The 19,650-nt window shown below is 48.4% G+C and overlaps 1 protein-coding gene across 1 annotated transcript in view; it reads left to right on the forward strand.

The window, feature by feature from the left end:
• Window positions 1-19,650, forward strand: part of LOC121567698 (calsyntenin-2) — a 405,076-nt gene that overhangs the window by 345,991 nt on the left and 39,435 nt on the right. Inside the window, exon 9 of the mRNA XM_041877918.2 lies at window positions 18,399-18,561. Coding sequence (XP_041733852.1) covers window positions 18,399-18,561 — 163 coding nt within the window. The remainder of the gene's footprint in view (window positions 1-18,398; window positions 18,562-19,650) is intronic.

Consider the following 19,650-nt stretch of genomic DNA (forward strand, 5'->3'; position numbering starts at 1 on the left):
GTTCCTCTGGTGATGTAGAGGCTAACCCAGGCCCTGCAGCCCTCAGTATCACTCCTACTCCCCAGGCGCTATCATTTGATGACTTCTGTAATCGCAAAAGTCTTGGTTTCTTGCACATAAATATCAGAAGTCTACTTCCTAAGTTTGAGTTATTCACTGCGTTAGCACACTCTGCCAACCCTGATGTTCTAGCAGTGTCTGAATCCTGGCTCAGGAAGGCCACCAAAAATTCTGAAATTTCCATCCCCAACTATAACATTTTCCGTCTAGATAGAACTGCCAAAGGGGGTGGAGTTGCAATCTACTGTAGAGATAGCCTACAGAGCTCTATCATACTATCCAGGTCTGTGCCCAAACAGTTTGAGCTTCTACTTCTAAAAATCCACCTTTCCAGAAATAAGTCTCTCACTGTTGCCGCTTGCTACAGACCCCCCTCAGCCCCCCAGCTGTGCCCTGGACACCATATGTGAATTGATTGCCCCCATTTATCCTCAGAGTTTGTACTGCTTGGTGACCTAAATTGGGATATGCTTAATACCCCAGCCATCCTACAATCCAAGCTAGATGCCCTCAACCTCACGCAAATTATCAACGAACCTACCAGGTACAACCCTAAATCCGTAAACATGGGTACCCTCATAGATATCATCCTGACTAACATACCCTCTAAATACACCTCAGCTGTCTTCAACCAGGATCTCAGCGATCACTGCCTTATTGCCTGCGTCCGTAACGGGTCCGCGGTCAAACGACCACCCCTCATCACTGTCAAACGCTCCCTAAAACACTTTAGCGAGGAGGCCTTCCTAATTGACCTGGCCCAGGTATCCTGGATGGATATAGATCTCATTCCGTCAGTAGAGGATGCCTGGTTGTTCCTTAAAAGTAATTTCCTCTCAATCTTAAATAAACATGCCCCATTCAAAAATACAGAACTAAGAACCGATATAGCCCCTGGTTCTCCTCAGACTTGACTGCCCTTGACCAGCACAAAAACATCCTGTGGCGTACAGCATTAGCATCAAATAGCCCCCGCGATATGCAACTTTTCAGGAAGTTAGGAACCAATATACACAAGCAGTCAGGAAAGCAAAGGCTAACTTTTTCAAACAGAAATTTGCATCCTGTAGCACTAACTCCAAAAAGTTTTGGGACACTGTAAAGTCCATGGAGAATAAGAGCACTTCCTCCCAGCTGCCCACTGCACTGAGGCTAGGAAACACTATCACCACCGATAAATCTACAATAATCGAAATTTCAACAAGCATTTTGCTACAGCTGGCCATGCTTTCCATCTGGCTACCACTAACCCGGCCACCAACTCTGCACCCTCTGCTGCAACTTGCCCATGCCCCCCCGCTTCTCCTTCACACAAATTCAGACAGCTGATGTTTTGAAAGCGCTGCAAAATCTGGACCCCTACAAATCAGCTGGGCTAGACAATCTGGACCCTTTCTTTCTAAAACTAGCCGCCAAATTGTCGCTACCCCTATTACTAGTCTGTTCAACCTCTCTTTCATAACGTCTGAGATCCCCAGAGATTGGAAAGCTGCCGCGGTCATCCCCCTCTTCAAAGGGGGTGACACTCTAGATCCAAACTGCTACAGACCTATATCCATCCTGCCCTGCCTTTCGAAAGTATTCGAAAGCCAAGTTAACAAACAGATCATCGACCATTTCGAATACCACCGTACCTTCTCCGCTATGCAATCCGGTTCCGAGCTGGTCACGGGTGCACTTCAGCCACGCTCAAGGTCCTAAACGATATTATAACCGCGATTGATAATAGACAGTACTGTGCAGCCGTCTTCATCGACCTGGCCAAGGCTTTCGACTCTGTCAACCACCGCATTCTTATTGGCAGACTAAATAGCCTTGGTTTCTCAAATGACTGCCTCGCCTGGTTCACCAACTACTTCTCAGATAGAGTTCAGTGTGTCAAATCGGAGGGCCTGTTGTCTGGACCTATGGCAGTCTCTATGGGGGTGCCACAGGGTTCAATTCTTGGGCCGACACTTTTCTCCCGTGTATATCAATGATGTCGCTCTTGCTGCTGGTGACTCTCAGATCCACCTCTACGCAGACGACACCATTTTGTATACATCTGGCCCTTCATTGGACACTGTGTTAACAAACCTTCAAACGAGCTTCAATGCCATACAACAATCCTTCAGTAGCCTCCAACTGCTCTTAAACACTAGTAAAACTAAATGCATGCTTTTCAATCGAACGCTGCTGGCACCCGCCCACCCGACTAGAATCACCACTCTCGACGGGTCTGACCTAGAGTATGTGGACAACTACAAATACCTAGGTGTCTGGTTAGACTGTAAACTCAACTTCCAGACTCACATAAAGAATCTCCAATCCAAAGTTAAATCTAGAATCGGCTTCCTATTTCGCAATAAAGCCTCCTTCACTCATGCTGCCAAACATGCCCTCGTAAAACTGACTATCCTACCGATCCTTGACTTCGGCGATGTAATTTACAAAATAGCCTCCAACACTCTACTCAGCAAATTGGATGTAGTCTATCACAGTGCCATCCGTTTTGTCTCCAAAGCCCCATACACTACCCACCACTGTGACCTGTACGCTCTTGTTGGCTGGTCCTCACTACATGTTCGTCGTCAAACCCACTGGCTCCAGGCCATCTATAAATCACTGCTAGGCAAATCCCCGCCTTATCTTAGCTCATTGGTCACCATAGCAGCACCCACCCGTAGTCTGCGCTCCAGCAGGTATATCTCACTGGTCATTCCCAAAGCCAACACCTCCTTTGGCCGCCATTCCTTCCAGTTCTCTGCTGCCAATGACTGGAACGAATTGCAAAAATCTCTGAAGCTGGAGACTCTTATCTCCCTCAATAACTTTAAGCATCAGTTGTCAGAGCACCTTACCGATCACTGCACCTGTACACAGCCCATCTGAAATTAGCCCACCCAACTACCTCATCCCTATATTGTTATTTATTTTGCTCTTTTGCACCCCAGTATCTCTATTTGCACATAATCTCTTGCACATCTAGCATTCCAGTGTTAATACTATTGTAATTATTCTGCACTATAGCCTATTTATTGCCTTACCTCCATAACTTGCTACATTTGCACACACTGTATATATATTTTCTGTTGTATTTCTGACTTTATGTTTTTTACCCCATATGTAACTCTGTGTTGTTTTTATTGCACTACTTTGCTTTATCTTGGCCAGGTCGCAGTTGTAAATGAGAACCTGTTCTCAACTGGCTTACCTGGTTAAATAAAGGTGAAATAAAAATAAAAATAAATAAATTGTGTGTAGATTGATGCAAACAATTTAATCCATTTTATAATAAGGCTGTAAGGTACAAAATGTGGAAAAAGTCAAGGGGTCTGAATACTTTCCGAATGCACTGTATTTCCTCAATTTCATCGTCATTTTACCTTGCAGCCTATCCCCTTCCATTCAAGTTCCCAACCACCATGTCTCTCCCTCCCTTCCTCCCTGCATGTCTCTCTGAGTGTGTTCCAGACCAGTGTGACCAGTCAGGGTAAAGAGAGGGAGTCAGGGAGGCTGGGAGAGAGTCTGCTCCCTCCTACTCCCATTCTGCTGGTGTGGTGGTTAGACAGTCAGCGGCCCACTCTAACGTCACAACTGAATTAGCAGGCGCTGGAGAGTTCATTGTGCTGTTGACTCTCTGTCCCCTGTGGGAGCACACTGTAATTGCTACTCTAATTAGTCTTTTTCTGCCATGCAGCCAGTAATTCATAGTCACCTTCAAACAAATTCAGTCATGCAGGCAGGGAGGCAGGCTGACAGACCGGCAGGCAGGAAGCACACCGTCTGTCCGTCCATCTAGTCACAGTCACAGCCATCGCTTTGCTGTCTCTTTACTGTCGCTCAGGCACACAGTTGCCCTCTCTCACTGACTTACTCGCTCGCCCTCTCTCATTTGTTTTCTCTCTCTGTCTCTCTCTTCTCTATGCTCTTTCTCTCTCATAAACATTTATTCCCACACACTCATATACACTGTCTCACAGTTTTCATTCTAATTTTTATTCACACTTACTCACAATTGTGTTTTGTGTCTTGCTCCAACCACAACTCCACTGAAGATGACCAATACTAAGCCTATAGGAGATAAGATTGGCTTAGAGCCTTGATTTACAGTGAAGATGGATGGCTGTATATGTTCATGTTGTGGTTGTATGTTGAAAGAGAAGTAGAGAAGGAGAACTAACAGAGAAAGAGCTATAGTTGCTATTCACAAGGTGACCGCTCTCTTCTTTCCTTTCCTCCGTTCCCTTCTTCTGAATGCATTAGTTTTCTTTTTCATTTGCTTTGTTCTCCTCTTGCAAGCGATTCAATCTCATGGTGGGCGGAGAGATGGGTTTCATTGCTCCCACACTACCTCTCATTCTCATTCTCTCCTTCTCTTGTTTCTCAACTCCTCCTTGAAGTCACCTTGTTCTCATGGCTCATCAATCACTGTGTGAAACCCTTCACAAACATGGCTTCCTTGCCCTCCATCCTTCCTCGTCTCCTCGCCCCCTCCATCCTTCCTCTCCATCTCCTCTTCTCTACTCTGTTCTTCCCTCCAGACTTAATTTCTTTCCTCTCCTCTTTTCACCTCTCTCCTCTCTCCTCTCTCCTCTCTCCTCTCCTCTCTCCTCTCCTCTCTCCTCTCTCCTCTCTCCTCTCTCCTCTCTCCTCTCCTCTCCTCTCTCCTCTCCTCTCCTCTCCTCTCCTCTCCAGATAATAGCCTTGTGTTTGATCCTGTCTTTCTCCTCTCTCTCTCTATTGTATCCCATTTCCTATCTCTGTCCCCCTTTCATGACTCTCTCCCACTAGCTTGCCCTTTTCTGTCTGTCTCAGGCCTTCCAGTATTCATTTTCTTAGTCTGCCACTGCCCTCCACTTATCATCCCACTGCATCTTCATCTCCTAATTTTCCTGCTCTCTCCCCCTCTCTCTCTATCTGGTCTTTGAAGCGAGAAGGGGAGAGGCGTGGAGGAGGTCTGTCCCTTTTAAGACTTTCAACTCCAAAGGACTGTAGTAGACACTAATAGAGAGGAGGAAGAAAGAGGGAGCGAGAGTAGACAGTGAGGAGAGGAGAGGAGAGGAGAGGAGAGGAGAGGAGAGGAGAGGAGAGGAGAGGAGAGGAGAGGAGAGGAGAGGAGAGGAGAGGAGAGGAGAGGAGAGGAGAGGAGAGGAGAGGAGAGGAAGAGCGTGGTTTTGTTTTCTCCATACCATGGTGGGCCCAGGAGATGACAAGGGGTCTTTGATGTGTAATGTTTCAGCTGCTCTCTCTCTGTTTCCCTCCCTCCCTCCTTCTCTCCCTCTCTTCCTCCCTCTCTCTGTCTCTTTCTCTGTCACACTGTCCAATTGAGTAGGCCCACTGTTGTTGTTCTCTCTCTTCTCTCTCCCCCTGTCTATCTTTCTACCCCGCCCTTTTATTTCTATTTACTTGTTTCATTTCTTCTGTCTATCATTTTGCATGACGGGTAGAGACATGGCGGGATTTGGGAATTGCAAAGTTTGTTTTGAAGTTACACTTCTTGTTGATTGTGCCACTCGGCATAGAAGTCAGTTCAACGTCTAGGTATTGGTTGTCAACTAATGTGAATTCAATGTGAAATCAACAAATAATGTCACAATTTCATTGGATTTAGGTTTTAAAAAATGAAATTCCCTTACGTTGATGACTTTTTGCAAATCCAATCAGTTTTCCATGTTGATTCAACGTCATCACATTGAATTTTGTTGTTGAAATGACGTGGAAACAACGTTGATTCAACCAGTGGGTGTGCTGTTGCATCCAAATATCTGCTCCACTCCCTTGTCCCCACTCGCTCTCTCTCAACCACATACATATATGATTAAATAACACACACACAGACGCACACGCACACGCACACACACACACACACACACACAGACACAGACACACACACAGACACACACACAGACACAGACACACACGCATACACACACAATCACACACACACAATCACACAGACACACACCTTTTGCCCTGTGGCATAACTCCTGTATAGCCTGTAGCTGTGAACCAGTGGCTATGCTTGATAGCTGTTCCCTGAGCTAGAGTAGCTCCTCCTGTCCCTCTCTGGGTAGTGCTTTCCCTCACTCTGATTGTCTCTTCCTGCCATAGCAGCCAGTCTCTTGTCCCTCTCTGGGTAGTGCTTTCCCTCACTCTGATTGTCTCTTCCTGACATAGCAGCCAGTCTCTTGTCCCTCTCTGGGTAGTGCTTTCCCTCACTCTGATTGTCTGTTCCTGCCATAGCAGCCAGTCTCTTGTCCCTCTCTGGGTAGTGCTTTCCCTCACTCTGATTGTCTCTTCCTGCCATAGCGGCCAGTCTCCTGTCCCTCTCTGGGTAGTGCTTTCCCTCACTCTGATTGTCTCTTCCTGCCATAGCAGCCAGTCTCCTGTCCCTCTCTGGGTAGTGCTTTCCCTCACTCTGATTTGCTCTATCTCTCTCCAGCTGGCTGCTCACCAAACAAAGCACTGCACTCTCATGCATGCTTCAGTGTTGCTTGCCTCGAAGCGAGCATAGAAGTAATTTAGCTTGTCTGAGAGAGATGCCAACGCTGAGAAACATACCAACACTGAGAAACATGCCAATATTGAGAAACATACCAACACTGAGAAACATACCAACACTGAGCGAAATACCAACACTGAGAGAAAGACCAAGACTGCGAGAGATACCAACACTGAGAGAGATACCAACACTGTGAGAGATCCCAACACTGAGAGAGATACCAAAACTGAGAAACATACCAAGACTGAGAAACATACCAACTGAGAAACATACCAACACTGCGAGAGATACCAACACTGAGAGACATACCAACACTGAGAGACATACCAACACTGAGAGATATACCAACACTGAGAGCGATACCAACACTGAGAAACATACCAACACTGAGAGAGATACCAACACTGAGAGCGATACCAACACTGAGAAACATACCAACACTGAGAGAAATACCAACACTGCGAGAGATACCAACACTGAGAGACATACCAAGACTGAGAAACATACCAAGACTGAGAAACATTCCAACTGAGAAGCATACCAACACTGCGAGACATACCAACACTGCGAGAGATACCAACACTGAGAAACATACCAGCACTGCGAGAGATACCAACACTGAGAAACATACCAACACTGAGAAACATACCAACACTGAGAGAGATACCAACACTGAGAGACATACCAACACTGAGAGACATACCAACACTGAGAGATATACCAACACTGAGAGCGATACCAACACTGAGAAACATACCAACACTGAGAGAGATACCAACACTGAGAGCGATACCAACACTGAGAAACATACCAACACTGAGAGAAATACCAACACTGCGAGAGATACCAACACTGAGAGACATACCAAGACTGAGAAACATACCAAGACTGAGAAACATTCCAACTGAGAAGCATACCAACACTGCGAGACATACCAACACTGCGAGAGATACCAACACTGAGAAACATACCAGCACTGCGTGAGATACCAACACTGAGAAACATACCAACACTGAGAAACATACCAACACTGAGAGAGATACCAACACTGAGAGCGATACCAACACTGAGAAACATACCAACACTGAGAAACATACCAACATTGAGAAACATACCAACGCTGAGAGACATACCAACACTGAGAGACATACCAACACTGAGAGAGATACCAACACTGAGAGCGATACCAACACTGAGAAACATACCAACACTGAGAAACATACCAACACTGAGAAACATACCAACACTGAGAAACATACCAACACTGAGAGACATACCAACACTGAGAAACATACCAATACTGAGAGACATACCAACACTGAGAGACATACCAACACTGAGAGACATACCAACACTGAGAGAGATACCAACACTGAGAGCGATACCAACACTGAGAAACATACCAACACTGAGAAACATACCAACACTGAGAAACATACCAGCACTGAGAGATATACCAACACTGAGAGACATACCAACACTGAGAAGTATACCAACACTGACAGAGATAGTCTAGTCCTCCTTGTTGTACCGTTGCGTCAGCTAGCTGCTGTGTGATGGTGGTACTGTATGGAAAAACAGAGTGGCTCAAATCTTGTTTATTCCTCCTTCCCCTCTGGAGGTCTCTCCAGCAGCAGGCAGCTTCAGCGCCTGCCCACCCCCAGCAGAGTCAGGGTCTCCTGGGCACTGCCACATCCCCTTTGAAGTCTGGAGGAAGTCATCCACCAGTCACACCACTCTCCCGTGAGCCCCACGCTTTGAAATATTCAACAATAGGGGTGCTGCCAAGCTGTGTATATGTTCTTATGAAAGTTTCTAGTCTACATTCCAGACCCTGTCTTATCCTTTGCAGCATATTAACAGCACCAGTCCCAGCACCACTGAATATTTCACACAGACTTGTTCATCTAAGGCTTAAGTACCAATGCAGTATCTCTGAATACACTGGTAGGCTACAACATGGCCAGCAGCTGTGAAATCTTCCAATTAGTACAATTTGGGCCAAATCTTTACTTGCCTTATACAATAGCTATCTCATTAACAGTTGTGCTCTGGATAGCCACAATAAGGTGATGTTCATATCACAGAACCACAATGGAGCAAGACGTATTTCTCTCACCGTAGACACCAGTGGGACGTCATGTAGATTATTGAAATCATTATATGAGAGTAAAATTGGCAGAAACCCAGGATGTGGGCAGAAACCCATGACAGTTTACACTGGCTGCTGCATGTCCAGACAGAATGCAGTAGACAATAGGGCTATATCCTATGCTAACTCATCCAGGCTAATGCTACAAGTTATCACAGGATAAGCCTGACAGCAGATCAAAGAGCAGTAGAGCAGGGCAGTAGTGCAAGGCTGTGTCTGTCTGCCAGAGAGCAATTGTACTGAACTACAACTAGGGTAACGGGTGGCCCCAGGGAGAGTGAGAGGATGAGAGAGAGAAAGAGAGAGAGAGAGAGAGGGGCGGGGGGGGAGTCAAACGAAACATGCAGAATGAGAGAGGGAGGAGAAAGCAAGAGAGAGAGCAAGATGATGCAGGAATATGAAGAGAGAGAAAGGGTAGGGAAGAGAGATAGAGGGGGCAAGAGAGGACACATGAGAAGTGTGCATGGAGGGGCTGCTGGAGAAGGCTGGCTGTAGCCTGTAGGCCCGTAGGCCTGGGTCCTGTGGAGTGAAAGCGTGGCTTGTCAGTCAGTCCCATAGCGTACTGTATGGAGCTGCAGGGTACTAACCCTCCTTTACCCTCCCAGCCAGAGACAGACAGGTTCAAACGAGCAGGGCGTGGCGGAGAAGACCTTTGAAGTCTCCAACGCCTCCAGCAACTGTCGGGAGAGCAGTGATATCCCAAACAGAGTGGCAGGGTTACCCCCTAGAGAGTGACAGGGTTACCCCCTATAGAGTGGCAGGGTTACCCCCTAAAGAGTGGCAGGGTTACCCCCTAGAGAGTGGCAGGGTTACCCCCTAAAGAGTGGCAGGGTTACCCCCTAGAGAGTGGCAGGGTTACCCCCTAGAGAGTGGCAGGGTTACCCCCTAAAGAGTGGCAGGGTTACCCCCTAGAGAGTGGCAGGGTTACCCCCTAGAGAGTGGCAGGGTTACCCCCTAAAGAGTGGCAGGGTTACCCCCTAGAGAGTGGCAGGGTTACCATTAGAGAGTGGCAGGGTTACCCCCTAGAGAGTGGCAGGGTTACCATTAGAGAGTGGCAGGGTTACCCCCTAGAGAGTGGCAGGGTTACCATTAGAGAGTGGCAGGGTTACCCCCTAGAGAGTGGCAGGGTTACCATTAGAGAGTGACAGGGTTACCCCCTGGAGAGTGGCAGGGTTACCATTAGAGAGTGGCAGGGTTACCCCCTGGAGAGTGGCAGGGTTACCATTAGAGAGTGGCAGGGTTACCATTAGAGAGTGGCAGGGTTACCATTAGAGAGTGGCAGGGTTACCATTAGAGAGTGGCAGGGTTACCCCCTAGAGAGTGGCAGGGTTACCCCCTCGAGGGTTCCCCAACTGGCGGCCCGCTGGCCAAATCTGGCCCGCCAGCAATATTGTTTGGCCTCCCAAAGGACCCCAAATTAATTATGAATATTTTTTCATTTAAATAAATTATAATAATAAAGAAATCTCGGACACGAGATACAAAAACTCCCACATGCAATGTCCCAAGAAGGAAGTCCTGTGATGAGTACTGATATACGAAGCGGCAAGACGCAGACGCAGGAATTAACAAGGTCAAGGTTTACTTAATGAGAAAGAGAATAACAAAGAGAGAGTAAACGACACAACGCTAAACACTCACACACAACACAGTACTGAACAGTCCAGGGCTAAATAGGGGTGGTGATGAGATGATGAGCGGGCCAGTCAGGGCGGCGACAGTGGAAGTCCCGAATTAGGTTGGGGTCCAGAACGTCCTCAGCCGGAACCCAGCTCCTCTACTCAGGACCATACCCTTCCCACTCCACCAGGTAATGGAGCCGTCCCCCACGGAACCTGGAGTCCAGCAGGTCCCTCACCGCATATGCCGGACTCCCGTCAATGTCCAGGGGCGGAGGAGGCGTACCCCGGGGGACGGCATCTGCCAGAGGACCAGGAACCACCGTCCTGAGGAGAGACACATGAAAAGTGGATGAGACACGGTAGTGAGGGGGAAGGAGCAGCCGGGATGATACCTCATTTATCCACCGGAGGACCTTAAACGGCCCCACAAACCGGGGGCTCAGTTTCTTGCAGGGCAGGTGGAGAGGGAGTTTTTTGTGGACAGCCAGACACGATCACCAGGCTGGAATACAGGGGTCTCACTGTGGTGGCGGTTGGCTTGGTCTTTCTGCCGACGAATGGCCCTCTGGAGATGGACATGGGCGGCGTCCCAGACCTGTCCGGCCCTGTGGAACCACTCGTCGACAGCGGGCGCATCAGTCTAGCTGGGTGTCCATGGGGCCAGGGCCAGCTGGTACCCCAGGACGCACTGTAAGGAAGTGAGCCCCGTGGAGGAGTGAACGAGGGAGTTCTGGGCATATTCTGCCCAGGGAAGAAACCTCGCCCACTCACCCTGCCGGTCCTGACAGTGGCAACGAAGAAACCTCCCCAGCTCCTGGTTCATGCGCTCCACCTGCCCATTCGACTGAGGCCTATACCCGGAGGAGAGGCTGGCCGTGGCCCCGATCTTCTCCAGGAAAGCCTTCCACACTCGGGAGGTGAATTGGGGGCCACGGTCCGAGACGATGTCCTCCGGAAGTCCATAATGCCGGAAGACCTGTTGGAACAGGACCTCAGCGACCTGGAGAGCAGAAGGAAGACCAGTTAGTGGCAAAAAACGGCATGATTTAGAGAACCGATCCACGACCACCATGACTGTGGTGAAGCCATCAGAACGTGGAAGGTCAGTGACAAAGTCTATGGACATGTGTGACCAAGGTCGCTGAGGCACTGGGAGAGGTGTCTTCATTTGGGCACATACAGAATAGGAGTTGACATAGCAGGAGACATCAGAAGCCAAGGTAGAAGGCACCAGTATTTTGGGGCTAGAGAATGCAGGGTGCGCGTAATACCAGAGTGACCTGCCGTAAGGGTGGTGTGCGCCCAGATCAGCAGGCGGTCACGGACACTGGCGGGTACATACACGCGCCCCGGAGGGTCGTTGGCAGGCGCTGGGTCCTCCTGAGCTGCCAGGCGGATGTCTTCGTCCACATCCCAAACCACAGGTGCACCGATGAGAGATGAGGGCAGGATAGGACCCCCCCAGATCCTTCCTTTCTCCGGTATGGTGCATCCTGGAGAGTGCGTCGGCTTTCACATTCTGGGATCCTGGGCGGTAGGACAGAATGAATTGAAAGCGAGTAAGAAATTGGGCCCACCTGGCTTGACGAGAGTTCATCCGTTTCGCTGCCCGTATGTGCTCCAAATTCCGGTGGTCAGTAAGAACCCGGAATGGATGGACTGTGCCCTCCAGCCAGTGTCTCCATTCCTCCAGAGCGAGGACCACCGCCAACAGCTCCCTGTCTCCAACTCCATAGTTCCTCTCTGCTTTTTAGAGAAAAAGGCACAGGAATACATTTTCTCTGGCTTACCGTGCCGCTGGGAGATGAACGCACCTACGCCCTCCTCCGATGCATCCACCTCCAGGATGAATGGACGCGATGGATCTGGGTGTTTTAGGATGGGCGCTGTGGTGAACCTCTCCTTCAGCCTCTTGAAGGCAGCGTCAGCCTCAGGGTTCCAGGTCAGCTTCTGAGGCCCACCCTTAAGGAGAGAGGTGAGCGGGGTGGCTATGGAGCTGAAGGACCTGATGAAACACCGGTAGAAATTGGCAAAGCCCAGGAAGCTCTGTAGGCCCTTGATGGTTGTGGGGACTGGCCATGACCTGACGGCGTCCGTCTTCACTCCTTCCATGAACACCCCCTGAGAACTGATCCTGTATCCCAGGAAGGACATGGTCTGTTGGTGGATTTTCACATTTCTCACCCTTCACCAACAGGCTGTGTTCCCGGAGGTGGAGCAGGACAGCTCGGACGTCCCTGACGTGCTCCTCGAACGTAGCCGAATAGATCAGGATATTGTCGATGTACACCACCACCTGTCTACTCAGCATGTCCCGGAACACGTCATTGACGAAGGACTGGAACACAGAAGTTGCGTTGGCGAGTCCGTAGGGCATGACGCAGTATTCATAGTGGCCTGAGGTAGTGCTGAATGCCGTCTTCCACTCATCTCCTTCCCGGATTCGGATCAGGTTGTAGGCACTCCTCAGCTCCAACTTGGTAAAGTACCGGGTCCCTTGTAGCTGCTCGATGGCCGACCGAACCAGAGGGAGGGGGTGCCGGTACTTGGTGGTGACTGCGTTCAGCCCCCTGTAGTCAATGCATGGTCTCAGTCCTCCGTCTTTTTTGGCCACGAATAAGAAGCTGGCGGAGGCAGGAGAGGTAGAGCGTCTGATGAACCCCTGTTTCAGGGTCTCTCCGCCACATACTTCTCCATGGCCTCAGTCTCCGCCATGGAAAGGGGGTAAATGCGACTCTTCTGGGGGTGTTGTCCCTCCAGCAGGTCAATGGCGTAGTCCCAGGGCCTGTGAGGAGGGAGACACGTAGCCTTTGATGAAGAGAAGACATCGGAGAGATCTGCGCACTCACGTGGAATGTTGGGCTGGAGGGCGGACTCCGGACTCTCCACTGACGTGGAACAACAAATCACCGGCAGGCAGGTCTTCCGGCATGAGGTGGACCAGGCTGTGATCCTCTTGGTGATCCAATTGATGGTGGGGTTGTGTAGTCTGAGCCAGGGCAATCCCAAGATGATCCGGTGAAGGGGTGACGTGACAATGTGGAATGACAGCTCCTCGTGGTGCTCCGGTAGTGTGGGAATGGTGATGGTGATGGGGAGAGTGACGTGCGTAATGGTGCCTGTTCCAAGGGGTTTATTGTCCAGTGAGGTGACATGTAGCGGATATGGCAGTGGCACAGTGGGCAACCCCCATTCAGAGACCAGCTCCCTATCTATAAGGTTCCCCGCTGATTTGGAATCTATCATTGCAGTAGAAATGGAAGAGAAGGAATAACCAGTCACCGTTATGCGAACAAAAAACAATGGTTTTGTGATAGGAGATGACGTCACACTCACGGAGCGGCGACGGGAGTCATACCACCTAGATAGGGAGCCGCCAGGAAATCTGTGGTCCATGGTGGTGTAGGGGGTGCTGCCCACCTCCATGGGTGAGAACTCGGAAGTAGGGCGGCTTCCATAGCTCAGATGGGGTGAGCGTCGAGGCTCCGGGAGGTGTTGGGAACGCCGTCTCTCTCTCAACATGTCGTCAAGTTGGATGGATGTGGTGATGAGGGTATCAAGGTCCAGCTCGTCATCCCGACATGCGAGTTCCGTCTTAATGTCCTCCCGTAAGCCTCTCCTGAAGGCTGTGCGTAGAGCACGCTCTTTCCAGCCGGAAGACGCCGTCACCGTGGCTGCCGTGGCCCAATCCAGCGCCTTTCCTTTAAGTAGCGAAATCACCAGCGCTATCCTGGCTTGGTCAGATGGATATGCCCCAGGCTGACGTGCCAGGTAAAGTGAAACCTGTAGCAGGAAGCTGCTACATTTAGTAGTTTTTCCGTCATAGCGCTCTGGTAGGGCGAGGGTTCCCGCAGAAGTGGGTGATAGCACGGAAACAGGTGGATTGGGGGCAATCGCCGCTCCCTGAGGTGGAACCGGAGCGCTGGGCAGATAATGCAGAGTTTGGAGCACTTCCTGCATGGTGGCGTTCAACTGGGCAAGCTGCTGCTGGTGCTGGTCGAGGCACTGAGAAACTCCTGCTGCATCCATTTTCGTGGTGTGGGATTCTGTGACGAGTACTGATATACGAAGAGGCAAGACGCAGACGCAGGAATTAACAAGGTCAAGGTTTACTCAATGAGAAAGAGAATAACAAAGAGAGAGTAAACGACACGACGCTAAACAATCACACACAACACAGTACTGAACAGTTCAGGGCTAAATAGTGGTGGTGATGAGATGATGAGGTGCAGGTGCGCTGGAGGTGATTAGGGTGCGTTGGGTTTCCATTCCGGTGTTGCCGAGGTGGTGCGCTCAGACCGGTGGCTTAGAAGACCGGCGAATCAGAGTTTCGGAGGGGAGCAACGGGAGGAGACGTGACAATACCTAAATAATGCAAAAGTTACATTTTAACTTAATCATGAGGAGAGAGAATGCAGGAGACAGTCAACTAATAAAGCAGGCAGCGGACCATTCTGTGGTACTGAAACGTAAAGCTGCAACCGCAGCTCATTCAATAGGAGGTGAACAGCGCCTGGTACTGAAAATATAGCTAACTTGATTTGCAAGTGTTGCACAGCAACAGATGGAGGAAACCTACACCAGTCATTTCAACAATAAACTTCATTTTAATTTGACTTTACAAACAACAAGAGGACTTAATTGGAGTCTATTTCTTCAGAGTCTTGTATAAAATAACTTAACTGGCTGAGGTAGACTATGAGGCTTAACAGCATCTTTCACAAGAAAAAACGATATGGCCTAATAGAAGTGGGATAAAAACATATATAGTCCTACTTACAATTGCAACTGGCCAAAAATGTAGCATCCTACATAAAACAATCATTTAAAGAACAAATGCGATGTCTGTGTCTGAATGTCTGTATCGGGATAGCCTGCTCCTTTAACGACAGAACAAACGAAAAATACTGTCAGCTTGAGACCTAAATATCCCTGGATAAGCATTCACAATAATGTTAGTATGTAAGTGTCTTACTCAATGGGAAAAGTTGCATTTCCCCTCGGACACGATCTTGTGGATGTTGCGTAATATGGGTGTGATTTTGATGCGCAGGCAGTCTTCGATTGACTTATGTGTAAGCCAGTTTTTGTCGTGAGTCTATATTGAGTTCATAGAGGAAAATGAGGACTTGCAGGTGTATATCGATCCAAACATTGTTAGCACATAAAATGCAAGTTTCTTTATTGTGCTGTATTCCTCTGAGCATGCCACCGAAAACGCACATTTGGATTTGGCTCCATGTCTGGAATTCAATCAACTCAGTTTGAATTGAGGCCTAATCCAGCGAGGGTATCATTTTCTTAGCAAGGGAGGAGAATTCTTCACCTGGGCTGACTGTGAGAGGATCACGTACAAAAGCAATGATATCCTTGGGCATGCTGTAGTCTTCAAATCTGGTGGAGAAGTTGTCCCTCAGCTGCTTGATGAAATCTTCCATCACCTCTGTGATAATGCTGAGGCCTGGTCCCTCTGCCTGTCGTTTCTTCAGTGTGCTGAAGTGCAGTAGCCTTCCAGATGACAAGTCCAAATCGAACAACTCAAGCTTCCTAGTAAAGGCCTCAAGTTTTTCCACCATGTCCACGACTGTTTTCCCTCTTCCTTGTAACTAGAGGTTTAACCCGTTTAAGTGACAGAATATGTCAGCCAAAAAAGCTGTGTGTGTAGCTTGCAGTTAACGCTTCAATGTTTCTGCGTCGGGCCTCTGTCTGGGGCAGGAAGGCCACTTTGAAAGTTCCATGCTTAGAATCATAATGACCTCTGAGATTGAATTATTTGCAAACAGCAACATTCTCATTGCAAATAAGCTTGGCATTGGGAAAAGATGGTAAAATGAAGGCATAGCTCTCTGTCCATTATTACCTAAAACTTTGATTTTCATTATCCACCTTTCTTTTGATACTTTTTGAGAGCAACATTTTATCTTGCTATCAAGCTAATTGTTCTGAACGAATGTTGACGTAAAAAAAAGTAGTGTAGCCTAGAGTAGGCTATGTAGACCTGTTTTCCCCCACCAATCAACGCACAGAGAAATAGACAAAATAATACTTGAATAGAGACATGGTGATTTTATGAGCGTAATCAGATCGAAATGATTGTGTTATTGTCACTGAATTCATTATGTACTAGTCGGATGTGTTAAAAATGTTGTTCAATTTGTAGTGTAGTCTAATTAATTGTGTAATATTATATACTAATTATGTTCTGGCCCGCCGACTATTAGCTCAGAAAGAATTTGGCCCGAGGACAAACCTAGTTGACGAACCCTGCCCCCTAGAGAGTGACCCCCTAGAGAGTGACAGGGTTACCCCCTAGAGAATGACAGGGTTACCCCCTAGAGAGTGACAGGGTTACCCCCTAGAGAATGACAGGGTTACCCCCTAGAGAGTGACAGGGTTACCCCCTAGAGAGTGACAGGGTTACCCCCTGGAGAGGGACAGGGTTACCCCCTGGAGAGTGACAGGGTTACCCCCTAGAGAGTGACAGGGTTACCCCCTGGAGAGTGACAGGGTTACCCCCTGGAGAGTGACAGGGTTACCCCCTGGAGAGTGACAGGGCTACCCCCTGGAGAGTGACAGGGTTACCCCCTAGAGAGTGACAGGGTTACCCCCTGGAGAGTGACAGGGTTACCCCCTGGAGAGTGACAGGGTTACCCCCTGGAGAGTGACAGGGTTACCCCCTGGAGAGTGACAGGGCTACCCCCTAGAGAGTGACAGGGTTACCCCCTGGAGAGTGACAGGGTTACCCCCTGGAGAGTGACAGGGTTACCCCCTGGAGAGTGACAGGGTTACCCCCTGGAGAGTGGGGCTAAAGTCTATTTTCTACTATTTATCTCTACTATGTGACTGTATGCATGTTGGCGCTAAATGTGTGTGTTCCACTCTGTGAATGAGTGTGCGCTTGCCAGCCTCTGTATGTGTGAGATTTGGTGCAGTGCTCGTCATGTCCTAACTGAGGTGACGACTCACCCATCTGCTGTCCTAGCAGGGGCACCATTAGAGGTGCGTTTAGCCCCACTCAGAGCTCTCAGCCTCCCTCAGACAGACACTCTGCAGCACAGCTATTAAACCTCCATCAGCTCTCCCTAAACCACAACCACTGGCATGGACAGATAGACTGTATCTGCCTCACAACACTAACTATACTCTCCTTATAAAGGAAGAGCTGATGGAGCCTCTTGTGCTTATGTTTATCTAACATCCCCTTCTCATCTCTCCCCTTCTCTCTCTCCCTCTCTCTCTCTCTCCCTCTCTCTCCCTCTCTCTCTCTCTCCCCTTCTCTCTCTCTCTCCCTCTCTCTCTCTCTCTCTCTCTCTCTCTCTCTCTCTCTCTCTCTCTCTCTCTCTCTCTCTCTCTCTCTCTCTCTCTCTCTCTCTCTCTCTCTCTCTCTCTCTCTCTCTCTCTCTCTCTCTCTCTCTCTCTCTCTCTCTCTCTCTCTCTCTCTCTCTCTCAGTTCAATTCAAAGTGCTTTATTGGCATGGGAAACATGTTTACATTGCCAAAGCAAGTGAAACAGATCATAAACAAAAGTGAAATAAACAATAAAAAATGAACAGTAAACATTACACTCACAAAAGTTGCAAAAGAATAAAGACATTTGAAATGTCATATTATGTCTATATATAGTGTTGTAACGATGTACAAATAGTTGAAGTACAAAAGGAAAAATAAATATGGGTTGTATTTACAATGGTGTTTGTTCTTCACTGGTTGCCCTTTTCTTGTGGCAACAGGTCACAAATCTTGCTGCTGTGATGGCACACTGTGGTTTTTCATTCTTTGTGGGTCTGTGTAATCTGAGGGAAATATGTGTCTCTAATATGGTCATGCATTTGGCAGGAGGTTAGGAAGTGCAGCTTAGTTTCTCCCTCTCTCTCTCTTTCTCTCCCTCTCTTTCTCTCCTTCACTATTTCTCTTTTTCACTCTCCCTCTTTCACTCTCTCTCTCTCTCTCTCTCTCTCTCTCTCTCTCTCTCTCTCTCTCTCTCTCTCTCTCTCTCTCTCTTGCTCTCTCTCTCTCTCTCTCTCTTGCTCTCTCTCTCTCTGTCTCTCTCACTCTCTCTCTCTGTCTTTTTCCGGTGCAGATCTGTGACAAGGAGTGGCACTATTACGTCATTAACGTGGAGTTTCCTGTGGTGACACTCTACGTGGACGGAGTGACCTACGACCCTTACCTGGTGACAGACGATTGGCCGATCCACCCCTCTCAGATTGACGTACAGCTCACTGTGGGCGCCTGCTGGCAAGGTGATGATGATGGTGATGATGACAATTACAATGATGATGATGGTGATGATGATGATGATGATGATGATGACGATGATGATGATGATGATGATGATGATGATGATGATGATGATGATGATGATGGTGATGATGATGGTGATGATGATGATGGTGATGATGAAAATGATAATGATGAAAATGCCCCTGTTATGTACCCCTATTGACTGGTTCGATGTGAGAACTTTTTTGGGGGATCTGGCCTGACAGTTGATCAATTAAGCCGACTGGACAAGTAGTGTCAGCTCTGCTCTCTCCAGACCAAAGATAACAATGTCTGTCTTTGAAGTGCTGCGTGCATAATGTGTATTTTTGAACGTGAATGAACCTAATTGCCGGAAGCTTTTTGAACGTGAATGAACCTAACTGCCGGAAGCTTTTAATCCATCGTCGATGCACAAAGAAGTTGAATAGTGGAGATACAATCAAGCTGTCTCCAGCAACGCCTGAAGCCCAGTTAAAAATTGATAAAAGGTCACCTCTCCCACAGTAGAGCCTACTGTTAGCGAAATGACTGTAGGAATGTGTCTAATGATGCACAGCCCTAAATGATGTGTAGAGATAGATCAGGCCATTTTCAACAGGGTGGAAGGACCGGAGGAGACGAGAGGAGAAAAGGTGTGGTGAGGTGAGGAGAGGAGGAGAGGAGGTGAGGAGAAGAGAGGAGGAGAGGAGAGGAGGTGAGGAGAAGAGAGGAGGAGAGGAGGTGAGGAGAAGAGAGGAGGAGAGGAGTTGAGGTGAGGAGAAGACGGGTAGGTCATTTAGTCTCCTTTCAGCTGCCATTACTGCAGTTTTTTTCTTCTCTTTCGTTGAATGGCAGATGGAGTTGTGTGGCCCTGAAGAAGGGATTAGAAGACCTTGAATAGAGAAGGTAGTCAGCGACCATTAGACCTCTCTGAAGGGAACTAAGCCCTCAGTAACGACCCTGTTATCTTTACACAGAGCTATTAGCTCTGACGATTACCTTTTCAAAGGCTTTAGCTTCGAGCGACCGCCTTATTGACGAGCTCAATGTTCCACTGACAAGCTCTAGTGAAAGTTGCTTCAAACTTC

Source organism: Coregonus clupeaformis, chromosome 6 (assembly GCF_020615455.1).
Source record: "Coregonus clupeaformis isolate EN_2021a chromosome 6, ASM2061545v1, whole genome shotgun sequence".
In the NCBI taxonomy this organism is placed as follows: Eukaryota; Metazoa; Chordata; class Actinopteri; order Salmoniformes; family Salmonidae; genus Coregonus; species Coregonus clupeaformis.